The 12,473-nt window shown below is 32.6% G+C and overlaps 2 protein-coding genes across 2 annotated transcripts in view; both read right to left on the reverse strand.

Annotated features, from left to right (window-relative positions):
* The window catches only part of LOC119610121 (cytochrome P450 4d2-like), an 11,890-nt gene extending 8,572 nt beyond the window's left edge, over window positions 1-3,318 (reverse strand). Inside the window, 6 exon segments of the mRNA XM_037965223.1 lie at window positions 183-202; window positions 204-507; window positions 577-951; window positions 1,011-1,195; window positions 1,260-1,716; window positions 3,066-3,318. Of these exon segments, the coding sequence (XP_037821151.1) occupies window positions 183-202; window positions 204-507; window positions 577-951; window positions 1,011-1,195; window positions 1,260-1,716; window positions 3,066-3,231 (1,507 nt within the window). The 5' untranslated portion in view covers window positions 3,232-3,318.
* Window positions 3,319-3,748: 430 nt separating this feature from the next.
* Window positions 3,749-6,918, reverse strand: LOC119610123 (probable cytochrome P450 4d14). Its single transcript, XM_037965226.1, has 5 exons — window positions 6,732-6,918; window positions 6,210-6,666; window positions 5,955-6,151; window positions 4,221-4,592; window positions 3,749-4,158 (listed from the first exon to the last, which is right to left on the reverse strand). Exons 1-5 carry the CDS (start codon window positions 6,892-6,894, stop codon window positions 3,821-3,823), a joined length of 1,527 nt encoding a protein of 508 aa, XP_037821154.1. The 5' UTR covers window positions 6,895-6,918; the 3' UTR covers window positions 3,749-3,820.
* Between the last annotated feature and the right edge of the window lie 5,555 nt (window positions 6,919-12,473).

Below are 12,473 nucleotides of genomic sequence, written 5' to 3' on the forward strand. Positions count from 1 at the left end.
TCTATCTATCTATCTATCTATCTATCTATCTAATCTATCTATCTTCTATCTATCTATCGATTATCTATCTATCTACTATCTAATTTATAATGAAAAAGTAATTACATCTTCATTATGAATATACTTTACATATGTATATTTTCATTCATACAAATTAAAACAGATTTTATTTCAATCCTTACGTGGCCTTAACCTAATTGCACCCATTTAAAGAACGTAAAATTAAACTTAATACTAGTACAACATCCTCGCCCGAAGGAAAAATTTCAAAATGACGCAATACACGACTTATGGTACTCTTCATTTCGAGCATGGCAAATTTTTGGCCAATACAATTACGCGGCCCAGCCGAGAAAGGAACATAGGCAAAAGAATTAATATTATCGGGTGATTCACTATAAAATCGCTCGGGATTAAAATCATTGGGTTGGTTAAAGTAATCGGGATCACGACCGGCAGCATAAACAAGCATAGTAATGGTAGTATTGGCGGGAATGATTTGATCACCTGAAATAAAACATAATTTTTCTTATAATGAATAGGTTATGGGAACATTTTCAAGTAGTTTAGACATACCTATTTGTATGTCCTGCACAGCCTGGCGTCCTATCATGGGAACTGAGGGATACAAACGCAAACATTCCTTAATTACAGCTTCTAAATATTTAAGATTTTGTAAATCTCTCATGGTTATAGGTTTATCTTTATCTGGACCCAAAACCTCTAAAATTTCCTTAAATACTTTCTGCTGTATTGAGGTGTGACGTGATAGTATATATAAACAAAATGATATGCCACTGGTAGTGGTGTCATGACCCTCAAACATGAATGTATCAACTTCTTCACGTATATCCTCCTGTGACAGAGGTTTGCCATCTATTGTGGCTTGTAGTAAGACATCGAGGAAGGCTAAACGTTTCTTTTGACCCTCAGCCAAATCGATAATTGGTACTGGAAGATTATTAATTGGGCGTATAATTTTTACTAGATATTATTTTCATATAATTTACCTTCTTTAGTTTGTTTTTCGGAGATCATTGCAGCTCTACGTTCATTTATGACTTTATTGGTAAAATCGTGCATTATTTTTATACTTTTCCTTAGCCGTAGATATGAGGGGAATTCTGTCAATAAATAGGTTATGTCATAATAAAGTGGAGGTCTCACGGCACGCGTTGCAAGTAAATTTGTGGCGCTGTAAAATAGAAGTATATATTTCATTAAAATTCTTTATTAATATCATTTCATTTCCAGCTCACTCTTTTACCGCCCTTGCATATGGAAAATCTGGATTATCTTGAGCATTAATTTTTACCCCCATTGCAGTTTCCGCAATTATATCCAATGCCGTTAAACATATCACCGGAAATATATCAAATGTTGTTTTACCATCTGCTTTCGCCTGAAGTTTCTTAACTAACACTTTACTCTGACGATCGAAAACTTCAACGAATTCTTCTAAAATCTTAAAATGATATGTTGGTGTTAGAATTTTACGTCGAGCATGCCATTTGGGGCCATAGCTTAAGAGTAAACCATCGCCCAACCAACAGGAGAGCATATCGTAAATGAAAGGTTTCTTAATGAGGTGTTGGCTGCTTAGAAGTACTTCGAAATATTTGGGATCTTTGACTACAATTAAAACGCGATGAAATAACCATAGACGAAATACTTTACCGAATTGGTCACCCAGACGTTTGAAGAGAGCAAAGACATCTAGAAAAGGGAGGAAGAGAAAATTTTATAAAATCACACATTTTTACATTCTGAGTAATGGATCCGACAGAGGATCAGCTCTATATTTAGTTTTAGGGGCCAGGCTGAAGCCCTTGAATCCCAGTATATTACCAGACTTTACTCTTTTTCTATTCTCTCTGTTTTTCCTAGATATTCTCTATTCAAGATTCTTTACTTTCTTTAAAGAGAATCACAATGAACCCACTGGTCTACGATTGGAATTGCACATCTTTTCCTTTCATATAACTCTATATATACCCTTAAGAAGTTGCGCTCTAGAGCCTCAAAGTAGAACAAATAATATCCTCTTTCGTAATATGAATCCATTTAGTTTTAGAGGCCAGGTTCTCTCTGATTTTCTTATATATTTTCTATTCTTGGTCTCCGAGTGGAGTTGCATATCTTTACTTTCCATATATTGTTACCAAAGTTGAACATTGAACGGGATATATGTAGGTCCCATAGGTCCTCTTCGGAAAATTAACTTTAAAAGTTCATAATTGACTTAAAAAACCTGTATAGCGATAAACTTTGACATAAACAAGTTTGTTTCTGGAACCGAAATATCACGACGGATTTTCATTGGAATCGGACTATAAGTGGTTCCATCCCTCATAGAACCCCTTTTATAGAAAATTAGTTTGTTATTAATAAATCGTTTGAAACTTATAATATTTAAATAAAATCACATACAAATGAGGAAATTAATCACTCTTTCAAATTCTGTAGAGTGCGGTTCTTAAATGATTCAAGACCCCATGAAAGAATCTGCTCCGAAAACCAATCTGATGCTTATAATAAAAGCGGGATAGGGCAATTCAGCATAAATCCATTAAATTAGTCAATGGTGATAAAAAATTCCGAAAGGATTGTTCCAAATTGATCAATGTCCATATGTAGGACTAACCACCTTCCGAAATTAACTTTAAATTGACGTGATATATTAAGATGGTGAGTATTTACTTGTTTTTAAATCTGATATTAATGATTCCTTAGATATAAGTTTGTCATTCCGTTTGCAATTTCTTCAATATAATTTTCCGACCTTATAAAGTATCCGAGTACTTATAGGAGTTAAATTAGCCATGACCGTCTCTGCGCATGTCTGTCTCTCCCTATGTATGTTGAAATCAGTTTTCCGACGATACCGGGTATTTGAAAGATGTGTGTCTTTAATAATTAATAATGATATCGCGATAAAATTGACTCGAATGTGGTTTGTATTTATATAAATCATTCGGTGAAAAGTATAATTCTGCGATCCGATTCGGGTCCGAAACAGTTCAAATAATACTAAAACAAAATTTTATAATTTTCACGTTATTTACTTAAAGTATCATTTCCAATGGTCTCGATTACATCTCCGATTAATGGCAAAGTATAAGAGGGTCCCGGTATACGAGAATCTCTCAAAATCCGATAACGCCTTCTTTTGCATAAATAGTCCCATAATAAAATACACAAAAATAGAACAAAACCGCTAAAAAACCACATTTTCCACACTTTCTCAAACGTTATTTATTTAACAATTTAATCCGATTTTCTATAAAAAATTGATGTTGTCTCACCAACAACAGTTTTAAAACTGTTTTAAATAAGTTGTTGTTTTTATTAAACGATCCCCCTTAGAATGAAAAAAAAAATATATATATATATATTAATGAATTGTAGGTTTTGAGTTTAATAATGATTTGTTAATAATAGTTTGTCATTAAATATAAAAACAATAAAATAATGCAAAATGTATAAAATTGTCTACAGCTTCAATTGTTGCTTTAGCATGAACAGATTTTTTTCAAGATTGTTATCAAGTTTATAACAAAAACAGATCAACTTGGGACTTCAATGTGAACTGGGTTAATAGTGGCAACACTGCCTGTTGTTGCTACTAGTGCTGCTGCTGCGGACTGATAACAGTTCTCAAGTTCACTTTTCAAATTCACTTTTTCTAATAAAATGTATAAAATCCCCATTGGAAATTTATTAAAAAAATCTTCATAAACTTTCTAAATTTTATTAAATTAAAATATTTTATTATAAAAATACACAATAATACTAAAACTTAAGAGAAATCTACGCTCCCTTAATAAACTTTAGGTTTCAAACCCAAATTAATACCCGTGGCTGAGCGCAAAATCAAATTCATTACCGGCACCACTTCTTCACCCAAAGGCAACAATTCAAAATGTCTAATCATTTTACTAATAGTACTTTTCATTTCTAACACGGCAAACTTTTGTCCAATACAATTGCGTGGACCAGCCGAGAAGGGTACATAGGCAAAGGGATTAACATGATCCAAAGCATTGGACATAAAACGTTCCGGTATAAAATCATTAGGTTTAGCAAAATAATCGGGATCTCGGCAGGCGGCATAAATAAGCAAACTAATATTAACATTAGCGGGTATGATTTTGCCATCTAAAGGAGAAAACAGAATTGATAATTGATATGACTTTAACCATATTCCCGAAAAATCTCACCCATTTCCACTTCTTGCTCTGTAATACGCCCTATCATGGGTACTGGTGGATATAAACGTAAACTTTCCTTGATTACCACATCCAAATATTTCAAATCTTGTAATTCTCTCATGGTCACAGGTTTATCTTTATCGCTTCCTATAACCTGTAGAATTTCTTCAAAGACTTTTTGTTGCACCTCTGGATGGCGTGCCAAAAGGTATAAAGTATGCGATATACCACTAGTAGTGGTATCATGACCTTCAAACATAAAGGTATCGACTTCTTCACGTATATCTTCATTGGTTAGAGGCTTACCGGCTACAGTGGATTGTAGGAGTACATCTAGGAAAGCCATACGTTTCTTAACGCCCATGTCATCGGTGGTATTGGCTAGAAATCGGAGTTAAATAGAAAATATTTGATTTAAAAAAGTTTTCAAAATATATAATGGACTATTGTCCAGACTATAAGCCAAACTTTAGACTAGACTATATAGGAATAGGCCAGACTTTTGACTAGGCTATAGTCCAGATTGAAGGCTAGACAATAGCCCAGATTGAAGACTAGACTATAGTCCAGACTAACGACTGTACTGTTGTTCAGAACATAAACTACACATAATCCACATATAGGCTACAGTTCAGACTTAATAATAAAATTAACACCAGACTATAGTCTTTGATATAGACAAGACTTTAGTCCTGGATACAGACTAGATTATAGTCCAAATTATAGACAACACTATAGTCCCGATTGTAGACTATACTATAGCTCAGACTAAAGACTTTAATATAGCCCATACTATATACTAGACTATAGTCCAGACTATAGACTAGACTACAGTCCAGACTATAGATCAGAATATAGAATAGACTTTAATCTAGACTATAGAATAGATATAAGTGCAGACTATAGACTAGACTATAGATTAGACTACAGTCCAGACTATAGACTAGACAATTGTTCTGACTATAGACTAGACTATAGTCCAGCCTATAGATATAGTCTAGACTCTATCTCTATCCAGACTCTATCTTTCTGTGTACAGACTAGACTATAGTCGAGACTCTATTCCAGACTACAGACAATAGTCCAGACCATAGACTAGACTATAGTTCAGAGTATAGACAATAGTCCAGACCATAGACTAGACTATAGTTCAGACTATAGACTATAGTCCAGACTATAGACTAGACTATATTTCAGACTATAGAGTAGACAAGACTATGGACTAAACTATAGACTATACTGTTCTGACTACAGACTAGATTATATTCCAGACAATAGACTAGACTATATTCCAGACTATAGTCTAGACTATAGACCAGTCAATAGTTTAGGCTATAGACTATACTATAGTTTAGACTATAGACTAGAATATAGCCTAGACTATAGACTAGACTATAGTCTAGACTATAGATTAGAGTATATTTCAGACTATAGACTAGAGTCCAAATCAAAGACTAGACTATAAGCCAGACTATAGACTACATTATAAACCATATTATAGACTAGAATATAGTCCAGACTATGGACTAGTCTATAGACTATATTATTGTCCAGAAAATGGACTAGAGTATAGGCCAGATATTACTCTATTGTTCTAACTACAGTCCAGACTATAGAGAGGACTATTGTTCAGATTATGACCTAGACTATATTCCAGATCATGGATTAGATTATTGTCCGGAATATAGACTAAAGTGTAGTTCAGACTATAGATGATATCAAATACACCTCACTTCCACTTACTCATGGCCACAAAGGTACCATCCTTAATTGATTTCTCCAAAGCTTCGCGCCTCTCTCTAATAACTTTATCAGTAAAATTATGCATAATTTCAATACTTTGTTTCATTTTACGATAACTTCTATATTCGAAGAGTCTAAACAGGAACTCAAAACGTTGAGCGGGTTTCATAAAGCGTGTAGCTATAATATCGGCAGCACTGAAAGATTATTTTTTTATAAAAACTTGTTTGCAAAATGTTAACTAAACAAACTCACTCTGTCACTGCTTTAGCATAGGGGAAGTTGGGATTCTCTTGAGCATTAATCTTAACACCCATGGCAGTTTCGGCTATAATATCCAAAGCCGTCAAACACACTATGGGAAACATATTTAGAGGGGTTTTACCATCGGCCTTGTCTTTTAATCTTTCTACCATAATAAAACTTTGTTGATCGAATACTTCTACAAATTGTTCCAAAATTTTGAAATGATAAGTGGGTGTTATGATCTTACGGCGAGCATGCCATTTGGAGCCTGAGCTTATGAGTAAACCATCGCCCAGCCAACATTTTAAAAGATCATATAAGGCGTCTTTCTTAATGACTTGCTGGCTGCTGAGTACACTTTCAAAATATTTCGCATCTCGTATTATTATCACACATTCACCGAAAACCCACAAACGTGCTACTTTGCCATATTCCTCGCCTAAGGCCCTTAAGAATTCAAAAACCTCTGCACACATAAAGTTATATTAATAAGGGTATATGTAAGTTAAAAATTTAAAGTTTCAAACTTACGTGATGTACTATTGCCTATGGCTAATAGGGCATTACCCAATAGCGGCAGTGGTTTGGGACCTTTAATGCCCGCTTTTTTAAATAATTCTTCACGATGTTTTTTATTAAAATAGTCCAAGACTAATAGAAAGGTAATAAAACCTATTAATAATTCCCAAAACATATCGTGTCCGTTTTATTTTACGCGTTCTTGCTAAATGATTGGGGTTTATATATAAATATTTACTTTGTATTATCAATCTTCTGTTGGAGTCTATTGCAATTCTTTTAATCGCTTCTATTAGTACTTGTAATCGCTCACTCTCTTATCAGCGGGAGATAACGTACATATGTTTTGAGTTACCGAAAATATTCATTGATTTGTTCGCATAATCTTATCGCCTTAAAGAAATGCCAATATAAAAAGATTTAGAGATGTTAGGATTTAGAACCGATTCAGAATCGGTTTTGCTTATAGGTAACTTAAAACCGATAAAAGTCCGTCTTAGATGTTAAGACGATCTAAGCATATTCACCCGTGTTTCAGTCTCTCCATCTTTCTGTGTATAAAAGGTTTAGAGATGTAGAATCGATAAAGAACCGGGTTTTGATATTTGCTAACTGTAGTAAATGACAAAAAACCTCAAAAATTTAATCTAATATTAAGTAAACTATAATATAAACTATAGACTAGACTGCTCTCCAGACTATAGACTAAACTATTGTCCAGACTTTACACTGGGAAATAGACTATAGTAAATCCCAGTCTATAGACAAGTCGAAAGTCCATACTATAGACTGAAGTCGGAAAAGGACTATAGTAAAGCCCACTCTATAGATAAGTCGAAAGACTATACATACTATAGACAAAAGTCGCCATAGAGGTCACTCGATATTTGATAAACTGTCATTAACACGTGCATAATATAACTCAAGTTGTATTGTCTAATATAATAATAATCATATCCCTGATCAGAATATTGAACGTTTCCAAACGACTATTTAGCAAATCTACTCCAAAACAATAACAAAACAAAGTTCAATTTACTTTTGTTTAAATTCATTTCATTGATAAGATTATTAACTATTTTATATATATTTTATGTGTTTATTCCAATGAACCAATACATTTGGTTCTACACTGACTTTTAAGTATATTAAGAAAAACTTTCTTTTAAAAAATGTCAATATTAAGAAGTTTTTTAATAACCTAAGAATCAGTTTATTTTAGACTTTCTAGTCCTCATATTTTAAGCCCCAATACTAGGCTTCCCAAATATTCACTAGTGTAGGGTATCATATGTTCGAACATAACCTGCTATAAATTCTTATTGTATTTTTTTTTACAACAAAAGTTACTTTATCGTTTAATAGCATTTAAACACTTTTGATAAGAAATTCGATTTACAAGAATTATCAAAACCCCCCACGTATCTACCACTAATGGGGTATCACGGTTTTGCATTGCAACAAATATGTGTCAGTGATTAAAACGTCTGGCTTCCATATATATACATATGTATATAAACTAACTCTCGATAACTATAATCTAGTATACAGTCTAGTGTATAGTCAAGAATATAGATTAGTGAATAGGCTTGTCTATAGACCAGACTATGGTCTAGTGTATCATTCAGACTATAATCTAGTCTATAGTTCGGATTATAGTATAGTCTTTAGTAAAAACTATAGTCCAGGCCACAGTCTAGTCTAAAGTCGAGTCTATAGTCTAGACTGTACAATAGTAAAGTATGATCTATAGTCCGGACTATTGACTATAGTCTAGCCTATAGTCCAGTATATGTCCAGACTATAGTTTAGTCTATAGTCCAGTCCATGTCCAGACTATAGTCTTGTCCAGATTATAGCCTAGTATAGAATATAGGATAGTCTATAGTTCAGAGTTTAAACTAGAGTATAGCCTAAAGTCTGAACTATAGTCTACTCTGAGCTATAGTCTAGTTTATAGTCTAGTCTATATTCTGGACGATAGTCCAATCTATAGCCCAGACCATAATCTGGTACAGATATAGTCCAGAATATAATCTAGTACAGATTGAGGTCTTGTAAAAAATCTAAACTATAATCCAGATTATAGTTCTGTCTGTATTCTTGTCTAGTCTGTAGTGAAGATTATAGTCTATTTCATATCCCAGACTATAGTACAGTAAAGTCTACACTATTATCTAGTATGTAGTTTAGTCTATAGTCCAGACTATAGTCTAGTCTATAGTACAGACTATAGTCTAGTCTTTAGTCCAGACTATAGTCTAGTCTGTAGTCCAGACTATAGTCTAGTCTGTAGTCCAGATTATAGGCTAGTTTATAGTCCTGACAATATAATAATATATAGTCCAGGCTATAGTCTAGTCTGTAGTCCAGACCATAGTCTAGTATACAGTGCAGACTATAGCCTAGTCTGTAGTCTAGATTATAGTTTAGTCTATAGTCCAGACTAAAGTCTACTCTATAGTCTAGTCTATAATGCACACTATAGTCTAGTCTATAGTCCAGATTATAGTCTAGTCTATAGTCCAGACTATAGTCTAATCTATAGTCTAGTCTATAGTTCAGACTATAGTCTAGTCTATACTCCAGACTATAGTCTAGTCTAGTCTACAGTCCAGACTGTAGTCTAGTCTATAGTCCAGAGTATAACCTAGTCTATTGTCCGGACTTTAGTCTGGTAAGTATATAGCTTAGCCATAGTCCAAAATATATGTAGTTTATAGTCTAGTATTTTGTCTAATCTATAGTGAAGAGTATAGTTAAGTCCATAGTAAAGTCCATAGACACTATTACCTAGTATATAGTTCAGTCTATAGTCCAGCCTATAATCTAGTCTATAGTCCATACTATAGTCTAGTATATAGTCCAGACTATAGTCTAGTCTGTAGACCAGAGTATAGTCTAGTCTGTAGTCCAGACTGTTGTCTTGTCCATAGTCTAGTATATAGTCCCACATCGAATTCTCTCCTTTATTTAATTATAGTCTAAAAATATTTATTCATACTTATCTTTTACTAGTCACCATGACTGAAGAAAGTTATATTGATCCATATAATTTGATAAGATTACAATTTCTTTTGTTGGATTATTCGGATGGGTAAGCATGATTAGACATAATATCGTAATACTGCTATGAATACGTTAAAAAAGTTATTATCTGATAAAATAAACCACATTTTTTATTATTTTTATTAATTTTTCACCAATATCACTAAAATCAAGAGGTCATGATTTGTGGATCGAATGAAGTATGAAAACTAAATTGAAGATTCTGTAAACACTTTTTCTAAACAGTACTTGCCATTTCCCCCCGCGATTACCTAGAAATTGAATATAGACTTTCATTAACAGGTCAGTGAACTAGTCTTAAGGATTTGTTGTGCTTAAGATTAGAATAAGCAATACTGATACACCGATTTAGTTGTTAATTATGTATTGGACAAATTCTCAAATTCTTATCACATTTGTATCTCCTTTCTTGATAGACTTATATTTCCCACAGGGAACTCAACTATAACTGTAAATTTTACTGAATAACTTTTTTAAAAACTTGTTTTAGTTTATATTAAACTTTTTACGCACTATTTTTATATATTTCTGACATTAAATACAGAATTTCGTTAAGTATAAAGGGTCTATATTTTGAACAATATAAAGTAATTAGTAATTTATAATTGAACAAACATAATTCGGTGTTGTACTTATAAAATTAAACATTAATAATAAATTCGTGTGAATGGAATTACTATGTTGACTAATTATAATAATTAAACAAACAAAATCGTTTAATAACTAAAAAAAACTTTTAAGGAATCATAATGTTATTATATTTTTTATAATTTATTATACAAAAGGAAAATTTTTAATACAATGTAATAACAATTTATAAGTGGTAACAATTATAGTATTAAAATTATTAACAACTTTAGCATTGTAATTAATTAATTAATCAATCATTATTTCCGTATTAAATGTTATTATCTTTTAACCAGAATTATATGATTTGTTTATGCCTTTAACTAAACCCTACTCCACTATAGTACGATGTTCTATGAGCACCTTGAAGTATACAAATCGGCTTAAAATAATTTTCTTTGAAGACTAGGTCCTCTTCATTCATCTGTCCCTCCGTTTGTCTATATAAACCTTTTAATCAAACTATAATTCGCAATTTTTAACATAGCCCTCATATCCTATACCTTTAACTGCTGTAAGGTATCATATAGCCGGTCAAGTTCGACTTTCTTAATTGTTTTTACCTGGAATATTTTACCTGTTATTAAACTACTGTTTATTAACACGTTATAAAAATTTAAATTAAATCAAAATATGTTTTTTTCCTAAAACAAGTAAAATTCTACTCCAGTTTAATAACTAGTCTAAAGTCCAAGACGATCTGGTTATCCATTACGTTGTCCAGACTTTGGATTAAAGCTATGTATAAATCCAGTCCCTAGACTTATTTACAGTTCAGATTAGTCTAGACTATATTCTAATCTAAAGCTAAGACTATAGTCTAATATATAGACTGTAGTCTAATCTATAAGTCCTGACTATAGTCTAATTTATAGTCCAGACTATAGCCTAGCCTATAGTCCATACTATGGTCTAGCCTATAGGCCAAACTTTAGTCGACTATATAGTCCAGACTACAGTTCAGTTTAGAGTCCGGACTGTAGCTTCGTGTATGGCCCAGACTATACTCTAGTCTAATCTATGGTACTGACAATAGTCTAGTCTATAGTCCAGACTATAGTCTAGTCTATAGTCCATGCTATAGGTCAGTATATAGTCCATATTATAGGTCAGTATATAGTCCATACTATAGTCTAGTCTATAATCTATAATATAGTCTAGTCTATAGTCCAGCTTATAGTCCAGACTGTAACCTAGTCTATAGACCAGACCAGTCCAGACTATAGTCTAGTCTATAGTCCAGACTATAATCTAGTCTATAGTCTAGACTATGACCTAGTCTATAGTCCAGACTATAATCTAGTCTATAGTCCAGACTATAGTCCATACTATAGTCTAGTCTATAGCCCAGACTATAGTTTAGTCTATAGTGCAGACTGTAGTCTAGTCTATAGTCCAGACTATAGTCTAGTCTATAGTCCAGATTATAGTCTAGTCTATACTCCAGACTATAGTCTAGTCTATAGTCCAGATTATAGTCTAGTCTATAGTCCAGACTATAGTCTAGTCTATAGTCCAGACTATAGTGTAGTCTATAGTCCATACTATAGGTCAGTATATAGTCCATACTAGAGTCTATAGTCCATACTATAGTCTAGTCTATAGTCCATAATATAGTCTAGTCTATAGTCCATAATATAGTCTAGTCTATAGTCCAGTCTATAGTCCAGACTATAATTTAGTCTATAGTCCAGACTATAATTTAGTCTATAGTATAGAAAATAGTCTAGGCTATACTCCAGAAAATAGTCTTATCTATAGTCCATTGTATACTATTATTTATAGTCCAGCCAATAGTCTAATTTCTAATGCAGTCCAGACTATAGTCGAATCTATAGTCTAGACTACAGTCCCACAAATTAGGGGGAAATTCGTTTATACGTATATCTACTAGTCAAGATCTTATATTTATTTATGATAGTATTTTCAAAACCTATGTTCTGTGAAATATTGCTTAAAGAAATCAAAGTATAGTCAGACATAACTCTTAGTAAGTTTGGATTAAGAAGACACTTGATTCATATATAAATTTAAAAAATTGGCTATATTTATTAATTA

Source organism: Lucilia sericata, unplaced genomic scaffold, assembly GCF_015586225.1.
Source record: "Lucilia sericata isolate MDLA Ls3-8-SP2 unplaced genomic scaffold, ASM1558622v1 Contig001121F_arrow, whole genome shotgun sequence".
Classification (NCBI taxonomy): domain Eukaryota; kingdom Metazoa; phylum Arthropoda; class Insecta; order Diptera; family Calliphoridae; genus Lucilia; species Lucilia sericata.

Excerpts from the sequence above, each read along its gene's own strand:
- LOC119610123 (XM_037965226.1), bottom strand. The coding sequence starts at position 6,894 with ATGTTTTGGGAATTATTAATAGGTTTTATTACCTTTCTATTAGTCTTG. Across the intron at positions 6,667-6,731 it reads CATAGGCAATAGTACATCAC|AGGTTTTTGAATTCTTAAGG; the intron begins GTAAGTTTGAAA and ends TTATGTGTGCAG. Across the intron at positions 4,159-4,220 it reads AGAGCAAGAAGTGGAAATGG|ATGGCAAAATCATACCCGCT; the intron begins GTGAGATTTTTC and ends TTTCTCCTTTAG.